Source organism: Phalangium opilio, unplaced genomic scaffold (assembly GCF_054372755.1).
Source record: "Phalangium opilio isolate 3A_F unplaced genomic scaffold, DU_Popi_V2 ptg000009l_1, whole genome shotgun sequence".
NCBI lineage: Eukaryota > Metazoa > Arthropoda > Arachnida > Opiliones > Phalangiidae > Phalangium > Phalangium opilio.
Window position 1 is genome coordinate 6,073,509 of NW_028324146.1, and position 17,871 is coordinate 6,091,379.

Here is a 17,871-nt window from a genome sequence, read left to right on the forward strand (position 1 = left end):
TTTACTTTTTACCGCCATAGATGGCGTTAAAAAGTAATGCATTTATACCTAAGATTTACTACCTCCACTTTTACCCCACCGAATTCTTGTATGGTCCGTTGCTTTTATAAGATTAGAGCTGGTAGAGACAAATCCATCTCGAGTCTAGGCGCGTTTCGCGCTAAGAGAGAGAAATTAAATAATCGCCCACTGCCACGTTATTATGACATTAAGTCGGCCTCAAAGTCACGTCTGAAGCTTAGAGTTCTTTTCCTATAACCTTATCAGTCTTGAATGTAGAGAGAAACGAATTAGCAGGCAAAGTTCACCATGAGTTAACCAATGATATCAACTCTTGAAAACTCGTCTGCTACTCTGCTAAGTTAAGCGAGCAGTCCACGTTTACAAGTGAGATTAAAAATAACTTTATAAATAATGATGTAGTTTAATTAAGTTTAAAATTAACCGATTGAGGAAGTTACAATAGTTCAATATATATTATTCTGTAATTTAATTAAGATTAAAATAAATATATATTCACGAGTGAGATTAATGATAATTATAAATAATGATGTTTCAAGTAAGTTAATTGAGGAATTTACTGTAGATTAATTAATATTATTTTAAAGTTAATATTATCCGAACGTAGATTCCTTACACCACTTTTTCTTTTTATTTTTTAGTAAAATAGCTTAAAAAGGATTCTAATTAACCTTGAAACATTTGCAATTTTTACTTGGTTTTTTCCAACTCTATTTATAAAATCGAATTCCGAATCGAAACCACAGATATTAATATCAATTTTATAGTGAAAAACGTGATCTATCTAACGATTAAAGGTTTGTTATCGTGGGATTATTTTAACTCTAGCTAAAGCTTATTCCCCGATGGTATTGTATTAAGCAACACCTAAAATTGGCATCAACTTAAGTTGATTAGTCCGAGTTTGGGGTGTATATAGGTTCGCATCTTTCATCCACGTATTCCTACAATGTTCACACCATTTTTATCGTAATCCTCAATATTCAATCTTCAAATAGAGCCCTTTTAAAAGGAATTTAAGCCGCCCAAAAATTAGTTACTAAATTTTAAAGAAAAAATAGAATCGTTCACATTTACCAGTACCAACCCTAGTTTAATAAATATTATTCTGTAGTTTAATTAAGACAAAGTTCTGTAGGTTAAGTTTAAAATGAACCTAATGAGTAAGTTACTGTAGTTTATTACTAGATTGATTTTATTCATAATAGGAATGCTATTTTATAAACAATGAAAATAAAACCCCGAAATTCTAAATTAGCTGGGGTCATCTTATAATGAATATAGTAATAGTAATTCTTGTCACTAGAGGGCGGTAAAAAGTATATGACTGGGTCATCTTGTTATCGATCCCTATTGTTTCTCTAATGGAACCAACCAACCATTAGCGAGATTCTAAATCGCGACGAAATTACTAGTGCAATACTTAATGTACGTAACCTGTCGTTACAGAACGCTATCATTGCGAAAAAACACGGCTTTACTTCGAAAGGTGGATGGCATCAAAAAGGGAAGTTCTCCAATTGCCGCTTTCAGAACTTTTTAATATTTCGGAAATCGTTGTCAATTTCATTTTTAAAAACAGCAAGAAGTCGTTGCTGAGGTTGCTACGACTCAAATATGTCCATGAAGGTCGTGATATTAAGAGTAAGTAATAATTATGTCTTAACGCATCAGTTTCCTCCTTCGAATCGCCTCTGTGTGCTCTTGGTTATCACTTAATTTGAAAGTGAAACTAAAAGGAATCTATACCGTTGAGGGAAATAGACATTGACACAGCTTGCATTGTATAACCCTCACATACCTAGAAAACTCAAATGTGAAAATAGACTATTGTACAGTACTGTATACATGATATTAAAGCCCAAGCATGATAAAGCGAGCTGTATGCTTGAAATCGGACATAATTATGCAGTTCCCGCTTCAATGATAATAATCCGCTCCTGTAACAACTCGAGGCACTGTCGTCATTTCCTTGGCGAGTTGAGAAATGAATTGCAAAAATCTTATTTTAGAAAGATTATGACGTCAGGAAGAAAGTTCTAGATATTGGAAAATATCACCCAGGAGATAGACTCTCTTTGGAATTCCTATGCTATCCGAAAGGCCGGTAAATTTTGGAAAGGTTGCCAACTTATTTTAGGTTAGGATAAATGTTCCATATTTATTGGCAGAATTAACCTGTCGTACATTCCCAGCGATGATATTTTCCAGACGGTAAGTTTGGTTTCGCGATGAAGGTGCGCGAGGCTGAATTTCAAATACATTAATTTTGGTTTAGGATGGAGACGTTTATCCTAGCAAGACAAATATTATTCCTCATAATCTGGCGTATTTAGGGAGGTTTAATCGAACTTTCACCTACCCGACTTGGCTCTACGAGTCGAACATAATGTCCTATTTCCAAGAAGCCGATTACCAAATATCACTTAGCGGAATCTTTGAGGTCTTTCGTCCGAAGGTGTGTACATATATTCTTCTTTAGGAGACTATGTCTACCAAAACCACTGTCTTTCGAAGGTGTGGACGGTTATCGTTCTTTTTCTCTTCATGTTAAATTTTATGGCTGTTGCGACCCGTTTTGTGCCGAGACTTAGGAGGTTTCTCGTTGGGGTCTCTGACAATTTCCCGAACAAATTCGAAGCTGCCAAGAAGGTTATTTTGGCAACCTATTTCGTCGGTTGTTTCATTTTGGTGGAACTCTTCAAAGCCCACTTGTCGACCAAATTGACGGTGGACATTGATCGCAACATAAATAACTTGGACGATATATTGAAATATCCTGGCATAAGGATTGTTATGCATCCCAGCGCGCTACAGGATCTGCAGGTATGAATCACTGTTTCCGATGAAAAAGTTATATTCGAGGATACTAAGGAACAATATGTATCAGAATCAGTGAGATATAACCTAGAAATCTTCGATTATTGCTCCTTGTTTTAAACTATTGGCACTCAATAGTTTTTATCTAATAACTTGCGAAAGACGGCGAACCCAAAAACTTTGTTTACACAAGTGTGTTTGTTTAAGATGTTCATTAATTCCTGTAAAATTAAGCTTGTGATTGTCGTGGCGCGTTGTCGCATGTATTTTCGCTCGCGCTATTCTTAATTTCTCGTAAATTTCAGTTTTAGACTTACCACTTTCTGACAAATTTCTTTTTTTCCAAATTCTTATTTTACAACCGTTTTCGATACTTCTTGTTGTTACCAAATGTGGATGAGAGGGAAAGTATGACAATGGCCATAGAGCCTGTGTTAAAAAACGCGGACATCAAAGTTTCGCCAATAACTATTTAGTCTACTAGTAACTGATGGACTTGCAAACTGGCGACTGAAAGCAGTTCAGACATTTATGCTCCTTGGTTTAACCATAGCCCACTTGATCACGCGCATCACGACGCAAGCTGCTCGCGCTATAGCTAAATTACCGAGATTTGTTTTAAACGTATCTAGTTTTATGTGCTCTTCTATTGCTTCGATAACCTTACTAAAATCCATATTATACCTTCAAATACCTTTTAAAACATTACCAGCTACTCTGTCCTGACTACAAACACAAATCGAGGAAGTTCTAGCATACACAATAGCAGACGACGGTAACCGCTTAACCGCGAATTAACACAACTTACACAAGACCTATTTTAAGGGAGTAAACAGGCCCAGTATAGCTACGCCAATAAAACGGTCAACTACGGCGAAACTCTGATGACTCGCGACTTTTGGCCATTTTCATACTTTTCCTCTCATCCACTTTTGTTGTTACTAAACTTTCTGAGTGAACAAGTGGCTCCAATCTTCCCCGAGGTCTTAAAGGTGTCATTCACTGGTTCACGGATGGTTTACCGAAAATACACGGATGGTTTATCGTGTTCGGATTCTTGGGTTGATCACTCTCGCTCATCTATATGGTGACGTGGAATTCGGTTTCTCTGTTCAGTGTTTGGACACCAGCTACTCCTACGCAACCTTTGTTACGTACTCCACTGCGGACTCTATTGGTCACTTACGCTCACCTAATCGATTTCATTTGGTTCCGCCAACACTTGCCTTACTGGATGTGGTTTCTGAAGTTTCGCCAATAATGGCAGTGCGCTTTAACCATTTGATATCTAATGGTGACGTGGAATTGAATCCTGGTCCGATCTGGAATTTTGGGTGGCCTTGCGGGCATTGCCATTAACATGTCTTTGACAATCAATTGGCTCTTGTCTGCAAGGGCGACCTTTGTCAAAGATGGTTTCGTGTGAAATGTGTATCCATGCGCAGTGCGAATTACAATCGTCTCGGATCATCCGACAAGACCTGTCTATGTCCCACCCGTTATCTACCGGCTTTCACTGACTCATTTTTTTGCTGCGCAAGATGTGCCGTCCCCGGATAATTCTGCGTACTCTGCAAAACCCCTGAATGATCGAGATTTGTCTCTTACCTACATGCCAATGTTCGCAGCCTGCGCTCTAAGCATAAGGATCTGTCTCTCCTGAACTCTTCTCAATATGATGTCATCGGTCTATCAGATACATGGTCCTTCTGTTCTGGATTCCGAGTTACTACCCCCTGAATATATCACTTTCCGGAAGGGTCGTCCAACACGCGGTGGTGGTGTATTATTGGCCTTGTATGAAACCCTACATCCGGTTCGCATTGAGCTTCCCGCTGAACTCCTGACTTCTGAAGGTGGGATTTCTATTGAAGTGGTCTTGCGATCTTTTCCTGCGGTTCTCGCTCAGCTGTGCTTGGTTGCGTCTATCGTCCGCCGAGTTCTTCACTGGCTTATATGGTTACGTTTTAAGAACTTTTTGGACACCTACATGAAACACTTCCGCCGCATGACGTCTTTCTTTTGATGGGAGACTTTAACGAGCACATATCTTGGTTGCAACCGTCTTCGAGAAGTGCGGTTGAACAGTTGTTTTGTGACCCTGTCCTTGGCCTGGGGCTTCAACTGTACACACTCCCACACGTGGCAACAATTTCTTTGACCTTGTTTTTATTAATGACGAAAGATTCCTACATGACACTTGCACTATTGCCAATCTACCAGTTGCGACCATTCTGCGGTCACTGGCGCTCTCTAGATTCCGCGTCGGGACTCGCTTTACCCAACGCGTTAACCGTTTGGTCCTGAACTACAAAGAGTTGGTCTTGGAGGGCCTTCGTTATATGATTCGTGACGCTCCTTTTGACTTGGCCTTCTTTCCTAGCTATAGCATTGATGAGTCCTGGGAACTCTGGTTAGACATTTTTTGGGCCACTGTAAGGGATAACATCAAGTCAACTACCATACGGGGCAGAAAGCGATCGCCTAGCATCTCTAAAGAACTCGTTCATCTGAGCCATAAAAACAACTCGCTTTATAATAAAGCCCGGAACACCAATAAGGATTCAGACTGGAATAAATATAGGCAGTTCAGTAAAGTACGACGACACGTGAGGCTTATGACAGGTTTATTGGGAACTTGTACTATAGCCTGGCAACGTTTTCCAAACGCCTTTGGAGCTTTGTGAGGCCAAGATATCTTTTGCCACCGCCTTCGTCCTTTGAGGGACCGAATGGAGTCTTGTTTTGCCCTTGCGCCATCGCCACTGCTTTCGGAAACAATTTTTTACACAGCTTCCGTCCACGGGGGTCAGGAGTTGACCTTACTACTCCTTCGTCAGCCTGAACTTTGATTCACCTTCGATCGCGTTGATTTCTCTAACGTTGCCTCTGCCTTGACTCGCTTAATACCAGGTTCCGCCTGCGAACCGGATGTATAACACCACGCTTATTACAGTTGATGGCTCCTGTGATTATTGGTCCACTGACTAAACTCGTAAACTACTTCCATGCCCTCTGGATGGAAATAGGCCCATGTGGTCCCGGTTTTTAAGGGTTCTGAAAAACGGAATGTTATCTCTTACATCCGTCGTTGGGAAGGTCCTTGAATCGATCATAGCCGAGAAACTAGGCAAATTCCTCGAAGACAACTCTCTGCTGCCTTCATCACAGTTTGGATTCAGGACTGGCCGATCGTGCATGCAGCAACTTTTACAATTATTTCACCAATTGTCGTCTTTCCTTGAAGAGGGGGGTCCTCCAGATGTACGTGTTGACTCTTTCGACTGGTCGAAGGCTTTTGACTCGCTGCCTTGCCTTGAAGAATTCATTCTTCTACAAAAACGCTTTTTAAACCTGAAAATCTCACAGCAGACGTACCTCAATCATCGATTTTACAATTTCGGTCTTTAATTTCGCAATTTTTCCTAGATGCCTGGGACTCTGATTTTCATTCAAATTAATTAACTTTCATTCATTTTATCTTTTGTGTATTTATATCTGTCTATTAAGTGTTTTAGTATTGTTCCGGTAATCACCACGAATAGGCTTTGCCTCTGTGGTTGCCTGCGGTTTTCTCCGCTAAATAAATATTATTATTAAAATCGAAAGGTTTTTCTGCTTATTTCAGTCTCCCTTTCACATATATTATGGTAAAAAAGGAAGGTCTTTATTTTCGAGTGTGTACTATTGGCATTTATTTTTCATAATAATTAGAAGATCCGTCAAGACGTTGTCTTAGTATTCTAAGAAGATTCCGAAAATTCAAACGAAGAAAGGGTGACGACGACGATGTCTTCAATCGCGGGAATGCCGACTTCCTAGCCACTCTTTCTCATTTGGAATATTTTTGCCTTCACGCCTACGTAGCGGAAAAAGCTTTACATTACGGCGCAAATCCTTTCTCGCCGGTCGCCAACGCTTTCCACTTGTCCAAGGTGGCCTTGACTACAGTGAAAGACGTCGTCAATATAAGGTAATTCATAGTCTATTCTATTTGCTAAAATAGTTTTGTGACACTCTCTTTCCCGACAGACTAATGAATTTTAGGGAAACTGGGCATCAAATGAGAGCCAACCATCTGTTCAACAAGAACGTCTGTTCAAAATACCTCAAGACAAAGCGACGCTTGGAGTTTTCGGAGACATCTCTCGGTGATGTTGGCGCCATATTTCTCGTGTACATCTCTTCAGTGACTATGTCCATTTTGGTAATGCTAGGCCAGTTACGACACGCTTTCAACAACAGGCATGTGGAACGAAGACTCCAAGCTCTTGAACTGCGGACCTACAGCCTGCGCTGATAACTAAAAAAATCTGGAACCGCCTCTCACCTGTACTTCAAATGGACAATTCTTTAAAAAAATGTGTTTTAATTTAAAATTGAGTTATTTCAGAAGTTTATGACTTCTTATCCTGGGAAGTATTGGACTCTAACCATCTCTGTTAGCCAACTTCTTATTAGGTCCGGTCAATGCGCCACCTACGGCATTTGCCTCATTTTGAGTTGTCAGGCTGATTTGCGCGCCAGCAGCGGGCAAGAAACGAAACTTTAAGGTGTGTCCTGTGGTTTGAGGTAACGAAACAGAAACGGTGACAAGAACAGCTGTTTTAATAGACTGCTAAAAATTCCGGTCAAACTTGTGTGGGGTCCTAGGCCCACGGATTGTAATGGATTTCCATAGAGTTCTAGCCAGACGGCTTTTCAACGATTTGCGCTGAAGAACTTTTGAACACGTCCCACAGTTTGAGTGCCACAGCCTCTCGGCGTGGGATTTTTTTCAGTAGATTAGATAGTTTTCCTAGTGGGGAGGAAACTTTCGACCCTCTTTTACGATAGCCTTAGGCAGATTTGACTTGCAGGGATGGATACTATATAATGCCTTAGTGTCCAATACTTCCCAGGGTAAGAAGTCATCAACTTCTGGTGTTACCATTAGTGTAGAATATTTAAACGTGCTACCATTTGTGTAGAATATTTAAACGTGCTACCATATGTGTAGAATATTTAAACGTGCTACCCATTTGTGAAGAATATTTAAACGTGCTACCATTTGTGAAGAATATTTAAACGTGCTACCATTTGTGAAGAATATGTAAACGTGCGACCATTTGTGAAGAATATTTAAACGTGCGACCATTTGTGTAGAATATTTAAACGTGCTACCATTTGTGTAGAATATTTAGACGTGCTACCATTTGTGTAGAATATTTAAACGTGCTACCATTTGTGTAGAATATTTAAACGTGCTACCATTTGTGAAGAATATTTAAACGTGCTACCATTTGTGTAGAATATTTAAACGTGCTACCATTTGTGTAGAATATTTAAACGTGCTACCATTTGTGTAGAATATTTAAACGTGCTACCATTTGTGTAGAATATTTTAACGTGTTACCATTTGTGTAGAATATTTAAACGTGTTACCATTTGTGTAGAATATTTAAACGTGCTACCATTTGTGTAGAATATTTAGACGTGCTACCATTTGTGTAGAATATTTAAACGTGCTACCATTTGTGTAGAATATTTAAACGTGCTACCATTTGTGTAGAATATTTAAACGTGCTACCATTTGTGTAGAATATTTTAACGTGTTTCCATTTGTGTAGAATATTTAAACGTGTTACCATTTGTGTAGAATATTTAAACGTGCTACCATTTGTGTAGAATATTTAGACGTGCTACCATTTGTGTAGAATATTTAAACGTGCTACCATTTGTGTAGAATATTTAAACGTGCTACCATTTGTGTAGAATATTTAAACGTGCTACCATTTGTGTAGAATATTTAAACGCGCTACCATATGTGTAGAATATTTAAACGCGCTACCCATTTGTGAAGAATATTTAAACGTGCTACCATTTGTGAAGAATATTTAAACGTGCTACCATTTGTGAAGAATATGTAAACGTGCGACCATTTGTGAAGAATATTTAAACGTGCGACCATTTGTGTAGAATATTTAAACGTGCTACCATTTGTGTAGAATATTTAAACGTGCTACCATTTGTGAAGAATATTTAAACGTGCTACCATTTGTGTAGAATATTTAAACGTGCTACCATTTGTGTAGAATATTTAAACGTGCTACCATTTGTGTAGAATATTTTAACGTGTTACCATTTGTGTAGAATATTTAAACGTGTTACCATTTGTGTAGAATATTTAAACGTGCTACCATTTGTGTAGAATATTTAGACGTGCTACCATTTGTGTAGAATATTTAAACGTGCTACCATTTGTGTAGAATATTTAAACGTGCTACCATTTGTGTAGAATATTTAAACGTGCTACCATTTGTGTAGAATATTTTAACGTGTTTCCATTTGTGTAGAATATTTAAACGTGTTACCATTAGAGTAAAATAGTGAGTCTATTTGGTGAAACCGGGTTATTCCCGCGAAGCAAACGAAATCAAATTTCTAAAAACGCGCGAATCACGAGAACAAAGGGGTCCATTAAAAACAAACGTAATAAACTTAGTTGATATAATTACTTGGACAAATAATAAAATCAATGTTTCACAATATTAAAGATAATGCATATTATATTCTAGAGCCCATTTCTTTTGACTCCTATTCTCTAATGGAACTATTTGAATTCTTCAAAATCGATTGAAAACCCAATCGAGCTCAACATAACCGTCCTTTGATTTTATTGGCTCCGAATTGTCTTGTTAATTTGTTGTAAAATTTCGAATCATAACAAATGCAATTAAAACCAAATTTCTCACAGCGATTAAACTTACTCTTTCAAATTGCAATGCATACATTAATTTCAGGCCCTTTGTGGGTTTGATGAAATTTTCACGTTTCGGCAACGATAGTGTATAAATGTAGCGAAGCACAAATGGATTTTGTATAATTTAGTCTTTGTAAGAAAGAAAAGCAGTCGTGCACGGCCGAGTAAATGTAAGTTAATGATAACCAGCTTAAAACAAATTTTATTTTAAAAGATATAAAAATGTCGTTATGTTAAAAATAATTTTAAAATATTTAACTCGATAGCGGTGGGAATTCTTGTAAATCGTCGATTGCGGAGGATGCGTTGTTGCCGTGTCCAAGGGCGGCTTCGATCGGTAATTGACCCATGGCGTCCAGGGATAATCCTCGATCGCGTAGGGCCAACTGGATGCAAGTGGTCAATTGGAAGGAGTTCATTTCGAGGAGCCTGATTCGCGCTTGCTGTCCGTCTCGTTCTTCTTCCAGTTTGTGCAAGAGGTAGGCATCGGCAAGGACCATTTCGTTCAGGGATCGTTCGGCTTGCGCCAAGACCACAGATTCCCTTCGCGCCATTTTCATTTCAGATCGGCTCCCGCGTTCCATTTTCTCCCGCGATTCTTTCTCCAACGCGTATAATTCGTTCCGTTCCGACACCTGCAATTAAATTAAATTTAACTAAATTAAGAAGTGATCTGATCAGCCATATCTTAAGAAGTTCTGACGATTATAGTGCTAGTATCTGATTATGTACTAATGTAATATTTTTTCAAAGAGTACCAGTTAATTTAGTAACTTAACAACCTGAGCACAATGACTTTAGGCTAACACATCTCAGATACTTTCATCCTCGATACGGTACCTTTCAAATAGTGATCACTTTCAAACTTCTGTTGGCCATGATATACCAGAAAAACTACCTTCGCCCCTTTTTTTAGTTCCCCACCCTATGCTTTCGAATTCAACTATTTTAAAAGTACAAAGCCAATAACTCCCACGCAACTAGATTGTACACTATTTGTGCTGAAATTTGATCTTGATATATAAAGACCCTTATTCGTGTGTCCCGTAGTTTGTGCATCGACAAATGATCATATTCCTACATTTATAAGATACTTGATAATGACCTGTGACAAGTGCTTCATGAAGTCACGGTTATCTCTACTTGGTTTCATTGGCTTGGCCTCGGGTACTTTGCAGCCAGCTTTGATAAGCAGATGAGCCAAGTGAAAATGAGCCTGATCCATGGCGTACTTGGCCGCGTTGCGTCCCACGTCATCGCGTATATCAACTTGGACCTTGTCGGATTTCACCAGGATCGAAACCATCTCGATGTCGTTTCTTTTGGCCGCGAAATGCAGCGCTCGCTTCCCTCGATTGTCACCCGCGTTGACGTCGGCGCCGTGCTCCAACAGTAACCTTTTGTTAAAGACAGATTAATGAAGCTTAAACAAGACGACCCAAGGGCTCGTAATAGTAGCCACATCGTACCGTACTTAACAGGCGTACGTAAAATTTATGTGAATAACCCCTCGATGCGCTAATTTTAACTGTGCTAAAATGATTAGCCATAATCCTTACTTCCACAAATTTATGTTATAATTGTAATAGTGTGACAGAAAGAAATTTTGAGTAAGTAGCCCCTCGATGCGCTACCCTTAACATCGCTAAAATTATTGCCCGTAAGACCATTCTAAAAACAAGTATGCTAAAACGACTACACACAAGTAACCCTTAATAGAAGAACAGAAAGTTTTAGTTTTTACCCCTACGATGATCGAATTACCTTTAACAAAGCTAAAATGATAACGTACTTAACGCTCGATTAATACAAGTACAGTAGGTTTTACTTTACAACATAGACTTATGCCGACGCATAATTTTCGCGTCTTATAAATTTCTATACCATGTCCAGAAGTTTTTGAAAGAGAAAGAATTCCTTAAAACAACCAAAACTTGTAATATCCCCGTGCCTTAAGACCATTATGATAGTAACGTCAGTAAATACTTTCTTTTGCTTTCAAAATTTGCCTCGATTTCTTTGAATGTTGAAATAGGGGATCGGTATTGAATGCGTGAAATCGTATTGACGACGGGTGAGAGAAATTTTAAAGGGAGATTATATAGCTTAACCTTACTACATAATTCCCTTCTTTTTATGTAGACGAACGAACAATTTCATCTTCACCACAATTCTCTCCCTTTCACTTTCCCTTCAATGACGAACGAAAACCTTTTTACTGCTAAAGGCGCTACTGTGACAACCCTACTACTACGACAACAACAGGGCAAGTTAAACTAAGAGCCTCATCCTAGATCTACATCTTATGATGTGGATAACAACCGCTATTAATTGAGTTAGAATGTTATATTACAAAGTTGTCACAGGTCAGGGATAACAAGGACAAGCTCAATTAGTTTAGAAGCGGCGCGAAAGGTTCCGTTAATGCAAGAAAGTAAGATTACGTCTAAAAGGTCACGGAAAATATCAAGAATTAAAGAATAGGAACAAAAGGTGACGGAATCACTGGAATTTTTACTAAGTTGGGAATTTCGTTAAAATTAGCAAAGAATATTTCTTAGGTTTATGAAAATTTGGAAGTTAAACAAGCTTCAATGCACGTTACAATAAATTAATTTTAATAGATAACGTTAAAATGAAATTAAACCCCAATGTAAAGAAATAATTGATGAAAAGTTACTATTAAAACCAGGAGTTCATAATAACCCGAAGTACGAAACTGGTTAAAAAGCCCGTAACAACAAAGTTTTGCCGTAAAGCTCAGCGGATTCATACACCGCTTAACTCCCAAAGAAATAGTTACCCCATTTTTTAGCGCCCGCGCGCATTTTCTTACACACTTCCGGTTTAGCACTATTTTTATCTTGTGATTTTAGGAGCGAAAATGGCTCACGTCTGCTTCTGTAGGAACGGTGTAAATTAAGCCTTGGCTAAGAAGTTGGCTTTTAGCCGGGGTTTCTAGTTTTCTACAAAACATTTTAACGATCGTCAATAATGTTCTGTTGTGATCATAGATATATTAAAAGGGTAGATACACAATTCAATGGGAGGTCGACGTGGAAGGGGCAACGAGCAGACAGCCGCTATTTTCTGGGGGTAGCCGTATAAAACGCCATCTATCGGGAACTTTCGAAACTAAATTAAAGGATGAGCTTAGAGTAGTGGCACTCTATGTTAACCCTCTATAGGGCATAATAAGTCAAACCCTCGGAGATGCCATTACTCCATTTTATACGAGCTAAGAGCAGAAAAACGTATTTTATAAATTTTACACCTGTAAAATCGTTTAAAAAACACTTGGAACTTGTATTTCTACTTACTTTCGAGGAAATACCACCGTTTTCTGAAGGTAAGAGTCTTTTTTTATACATTTATTAGTAATAAAAACATTTAAGGCGAGCTAAGCCTTGGTCTTGTAAAACACGGCAGATTAGTGATTAGCGTTGTTTTCAGCGTTGAAAAACGTTATTTTATCATGATAAAAAAACGTTAGCAACGTTTTAAGGTACTGATATTTAAATATCCGGACATTAAACTGTTACATATTCTTAAAATAAGAGTCGACAATGGTGCCCACCATAACAAACTTTGTTAAGTGTGTGTCTCTATATTTAAAGGCATAAAACAAAATATAACATAAACGTTTATATTTACTTATTTATGTAACAATCATGGCTTCAACTCATGTTTGCTGCGTTCAAACTGTAGGTGTAAAGAACGTTTTCTTTCTTACCACAACTTTCCGAAAGAGACTGCCACTAGAAAGAAGTGGATTAATTCTATAACAACAGCTGTAGGACCTCTGTCCACTGATATCTCCAGTTTACGGATTTGTTCAAAACATTTTACAAAATCAGATTTCTTTCCCACCACTGGAAAGAGACTACGTAGAGCGCTCAAACCGTACGGTTCGCGATTCCATCCTAATTTGGAGATCAAATTAATGTAACCGATGAAATTATCCCTAAACTGACTCTCCGTAATTTGACTCTCGAGCAACAATCTGAAGCATTAGAAGAAATGGGAGCGTTGTCCTTTGATCATGGATTGAAGCATGAACCCGCTGCTTTTTCAAATATTCAGGCAACACATCAATACCCAGTGTCACACCTCTGTGGGTTTGATTGTTAATCCACAATTTTGCTTCTTTGGGGCAAGCCCCGATTGCCTTATACTGGTTGAGGACCAGCTGTACTTAGTGGAGATCAAATGCCCTTACACTATTTTCAAGAATAAAGAAACTATCAGAGGAAAAGCAGCTTCGGGTAACTTTTACCTTTACATTGACGAAGAAACGGATGAACTGGAACGTCTATCATCAGATTCAGGGTCAGCTTTTCGTGTGTAACGTACCCGTATGCTTTTGGGCAGTATTTGTGCCACCCGATAACATCGAAATCTTGATGATAGTGAAAGACAACCAATTCATCAATGATACCTTGCTTCCAAAATTATCCTCTAAATATTTCATTAGTCTCCTAGGCCTACCTCATTTTGCCATAGAAATGTTCGAAAAGCCTAAAAAATAAATTTTCCAAGTCACAAAAGTACAGCCTCTTTTCTCTATGTGCAAATCAAATCTACATTATGGCCATGACCAAGGCTTAGCTCGCCTTAAATGTTTTTATTACTAATAAATGTATAAAAAAAGACTCTTACCTTCAGAAAACGGTGGTATTTCCTCAAAAGTAAGTAGAAATACAAGTTCCAAGTGTTTTTTAAACGATTTTACAGGTATAAAATTTATAAAATACGTTTTTCTGCTCTTAGCTCGTATAAAATGGAGTAATGGCATCTCCGAGGGTTTGACTTATTATGCCCTATAGGGGGTTAACATAGAGTGCCACTACTCTAAGCTCATCCTTTAATTTAGTTTCGAAAGTTCCCGATAGATGGCGCTTTATACGGCTACCCCCAGAAAATAGCGGCTGTCTGCTCGTTGCCCCTTCCACGTTTTTTTCGTTAAGCCTAAGCCAGCGAAGTGGATCTAGACCCTTTTTAGTTTTACTATATCTATGGTTGTGATATATGTGAGTGAGACTTCCGTGGTTAAATTTGAACGGTTTGGACAAATTTATTCGCAGTATCTTTAATATAAGAATTGCAACGTGTTTCTATGTCCACCATATCGCCATGTTTCTTTTCGACGAAGATCCCAGATAACGGAAGTTTTGGAACGAAAACCAAGGAGCATAGATACAACTACGATATACTGTAAGGTTGTATGTCCATAAACAGGCTAATCCTTTCTATGCGCAACGACAGAATCTTGTTGTTCGCGATTTTTACCATTAGCTCTATGGCCAGTTTCATACTTCCCCCCCGAAGGGGGGTTATTATGAACTCCTGTTAAAACTTGTTAAACTATGACTAAAAATATATAGGCCTAGATAATATTTGACTTTTTTTAATTTTAGATTGATATCTTTATTTACAATTTACTGGTTAATCCTCAAAATATACTCTTAACATTACCAACTAAAAATAATAAGGACAAATTATAATCTAGCATTAAAAGTCAGAAAACAATTTCAATTGTCACAACCCTGTACTAGCTCCCATTAAAGGGAGGGTGAAGTAGAAAATCAAGTAATTATTTATCAATTCTTCTACTAATTACAAGACCAGTCTGCATAGTGAAATATTCAGGAAATTCTTCCGAATGATTTTAAAATTCAAATTTGGTTCAGATTTTAAGGATAATTTTAAAGAAGGACCTCCGACCAATCGCGTAACGTCCTGCCTTCCTGTTTACAAAATTCAAGTGGCACGTTCCGTGTCGAATGAAATTTATCACGAGATTTGATAAAATTTGCGCGTGACGTGACAATCGTTCGGAAGTATTCCCTGAATGTTTGACCATGCAGAACTGGTCTTATAATTAGTAGAAGAATCTGTAAAAAATCACTTGATTTTCTACTTTACCCTCCCTTTAAGGCGAATTTCAAATTTAAATTTTGAGATGAATACTTACCGAGTGATATCCTTGTTCCCAATGCGCGTGGCGTAGTGCAAGGCGGTTCTGTTCATATTATCTCTAGTGTCGACAGGAAAACCATCTCGAAGTAAAGACGTTACAACTCGGGACTGTTGTTGAATAACGGCCAAGTGTAAACGAAACTTATCCTGTTGATTTGTGGTGCCGCCTATGGAGATCATAAGTGAAGACCCGAGATTGCTCAATTTAAGATTAGAAGCCGACATTATTAGAGAGAATTTACCGCGTTTGAACTTGACCACGTTTGAAACAAAATGAAAATGAAAATGATAAGCGTTTCCTTGTACTAACGTAAACGGCTCTCCTATAGACCGAGTAGTGCCAATAGACCAAAAATGACGTCACAGTTCTGTTTTTTGTGAGAAAAAAATGCGAACGCGTCATGTTAACGTTTATTCGAAAAAAGGTGGCGCTATTTTCAAGAATCGGTTTATGTCGGCATGCTTCATTTCGCTGCAGGCATTAATAGCGCTACCTATCGCCAAAAAGAGGAAACAAGATCCGTTCCCCGTTTCTTTTCACAAAAAAAAGGATTTTGACGTCATATTTTGACGTATTGACGCTACTAAACCTATAAAAATTCTGCTTAGAAAACTAAATTGTGTTAGTAATTATTTTTCTTAATTTTTTTGAATAAGATTGAAATGGACCAAAAACATCTGCTTTCACCTGTTTAATAAAAAATACACTCGAGAAGGTTGAAAAGTGAACCACTTCTTTTATAGTTAAATAAATTATTGTCGTGTTTCTGCCTAGAATCTGAAAACAGCCATTTTACAGCTTATTGGCACCCAATAGTTAAATGCACTATCCCAATGGGAACCTTTTTAACAAGTTTGTCAAGACAAAAATATTAGCCACATCGTGTGATCGTAAAGTACGTAAATTAGAACAACGAGATCAATTGGAAAAACTTCTTCCCGGTCGGTTAAAATTTATATAATATACTTTTTGCCTCTCCTACCGCGAAGTTATATCTCCTGGCCTCAAATAAGATCATGACTCCTAGTTGAAGAGATAGAGAGAGAGGAAGTGCATTTTTCTATAGTAACCTTGGGAGACCCTGTCTCCGACAAACTCTCCGAGACTAGTCCTCTATTCGCGAGCGTTTCTTAGCAAGCGGTTTTAGGCGAGGCTACTTAGTACTGGGCTGGCGAGCGATAGGTCCGCGGTTCGATTCTCCGTGGAGGAAGAAAATTTACAAAGTATAATCTCTTCCCTGTATCAAAAGCGTATAGAAAACCATAAAGTGAAGGTCAGTAACTTATCTTAGGCTTTGGCTTTGGTTAACATGTAAAATGAGAAGCTCGCGGGATCTAAGTAAGCTCCTCCGATTAAACAACCAATCACCTTCCACTTGCATTACCTCATCCGAATCGTAGGCAGACGTCATACTCAAGCAAGAAATAGTTTTGCGACGCTAGCGGCGCCGGCTACTTCAGGGCAAAAATAGAAACACTAAAATATCGTCTGCTTTTTTTAAACAACCCCGGAACGGGAGTCGGGAGCGCTTCGGGTCTTCGCCTCTTCGGGTACCGCGTTAACGCCACGGCACGCTAAGTCAGGCGGCAAGGCCTAAAGTACCCCGACTTTTTTCCTAACTTCCCAAGGTGATAATTTAATTGTTATATAAATATTTAAAGTAGACTAGTTTACTAAGTTTAGTTTAGAATATGTAGTTGTCGTGGTAGTTCTTTTAATGATACAAATATTATAAAGCCGTTATTATTATTATTCGTTTTTGAAATGCCTCGGGAAAAAAACCACAGAGCAGATTGCTCTTTTAGCTTTAAAGCCAAAAAACCAAAGTACGCAATACAATTTTTATGTGAAAGAATGCCGTACTTTGGGTGTACAAACGATCATAAATATACCCATTCCTAAACTAAATAAGGACATATCAATTCAAACGGAAACCGATAAGAAAGTTGTTTCTCCAACTACCGAAATTGGACGGCACACTCGTCTTTAGGCCTAATAATATAAGCAGCCGACGCAACTCCTACGAAATTTAGTGGAGCTATATTTTGTAGCCAACTCACTCATGTACCTTGTGTAACACTACGCGAATTTAATCTTCCGCCGCGACGAAGCGGCATCGTACCGGCTCTAACGAGGAGGGGGGTCGGAACAACGCGATAGAGAGGGGGCTCCTACTTTTACACGTTCAGCCCAGGCGGTAAAGACCTTCACTTTATGGTTTTCTATACGCTTTTGCCTGTATCAAGTTTAAAACTCCACCTGTGAACTGTAACGTTAACTAAAATGAAAAATATTTTCTCTCGACGTT

The 17,871-nt window shown here is 38.4% G+C and overlaps 1 protein-coding gene and 2 long non-coding RNA genes across 3 annotated transcripts; 2 read left to right on the plus strand and 1 right to left on the minus strand.

Annotated features, from left to right (window-relative positions):
• The first annotated feature begins 1,491 nt into the window (after positions 1-1,491).
• Positions 1,492-6,740, plus strand: LOC149713550 (uncharacterized). Its single transcript, XM_089843894.1, has 6 exons — positions 1,492-1,665; positions 2,034-2,128; positions 2,193-2,235; positions 2,300-2,479; positions 2,539-2,847; positions 6,556-6,740. The coding sequence occupies exons 1-6, from the start codon at positions 1,639-1,641 to the stop codon at positions 6,586-6,588; spliced, it is 687 nt and encodes a 228-aa protein (XP_089700020.1). The 5' UTR covers positions 1,492-1,638; the 3' UTR covers positions 6,589-6,740.
• Positions 6,741-12,603: 5,863 nt separating this feature from the next.
• LOC149713551 (uncharacterized) lies at positions 12,604-14,130 on the plus strand. Its single transcript, XR_016371401.1, has 2 exons — positions 12,604-12,932; positions 13,292-14,130. It is a non-coding gene; the product is annotated as an uncharacterized LOC149713551 (long non-coding RNA).
• LOC149713552 (uncharacterized) lies at positions 13,442-14,599 on the minus strand. Its single transcript, XR_016371400.1, has 2 exons — positions 13,866-14,599; positions 13,442-13,803 (listed from the first exon to the last, which is right to left on the minus strand). It is a non-coding gene; the product is annotated as an uncharacterized LOC149713552 (long non-coding RNA).
• Positions 14,600-17,871: the final 3,272 nt, after the last annotated feature.

Bases quoted from the DNA above. Each gene is read 5' to 3' on its own strand.
- LOC149713550 (XM_089843894.1), top strand. From the start codon at position 1,639: ATGTCCATGAAGGTCGTGATATTAAGA. The intron at 2,129-2,192 runs GTAAATTTTGGA...ATTTATTGGCAG, and splicing joins CTATGCTATCCGAAAGGCCG to AATTAACCTGTCGTACATTC. The intron at 2,480-2,538 runs GTGTGTACATAT...TGTCTTTCGAAG, and splicing joins TTGAGGTCTTTCGTCCGAAG to GTGTGGACGGTTATCGTTCT.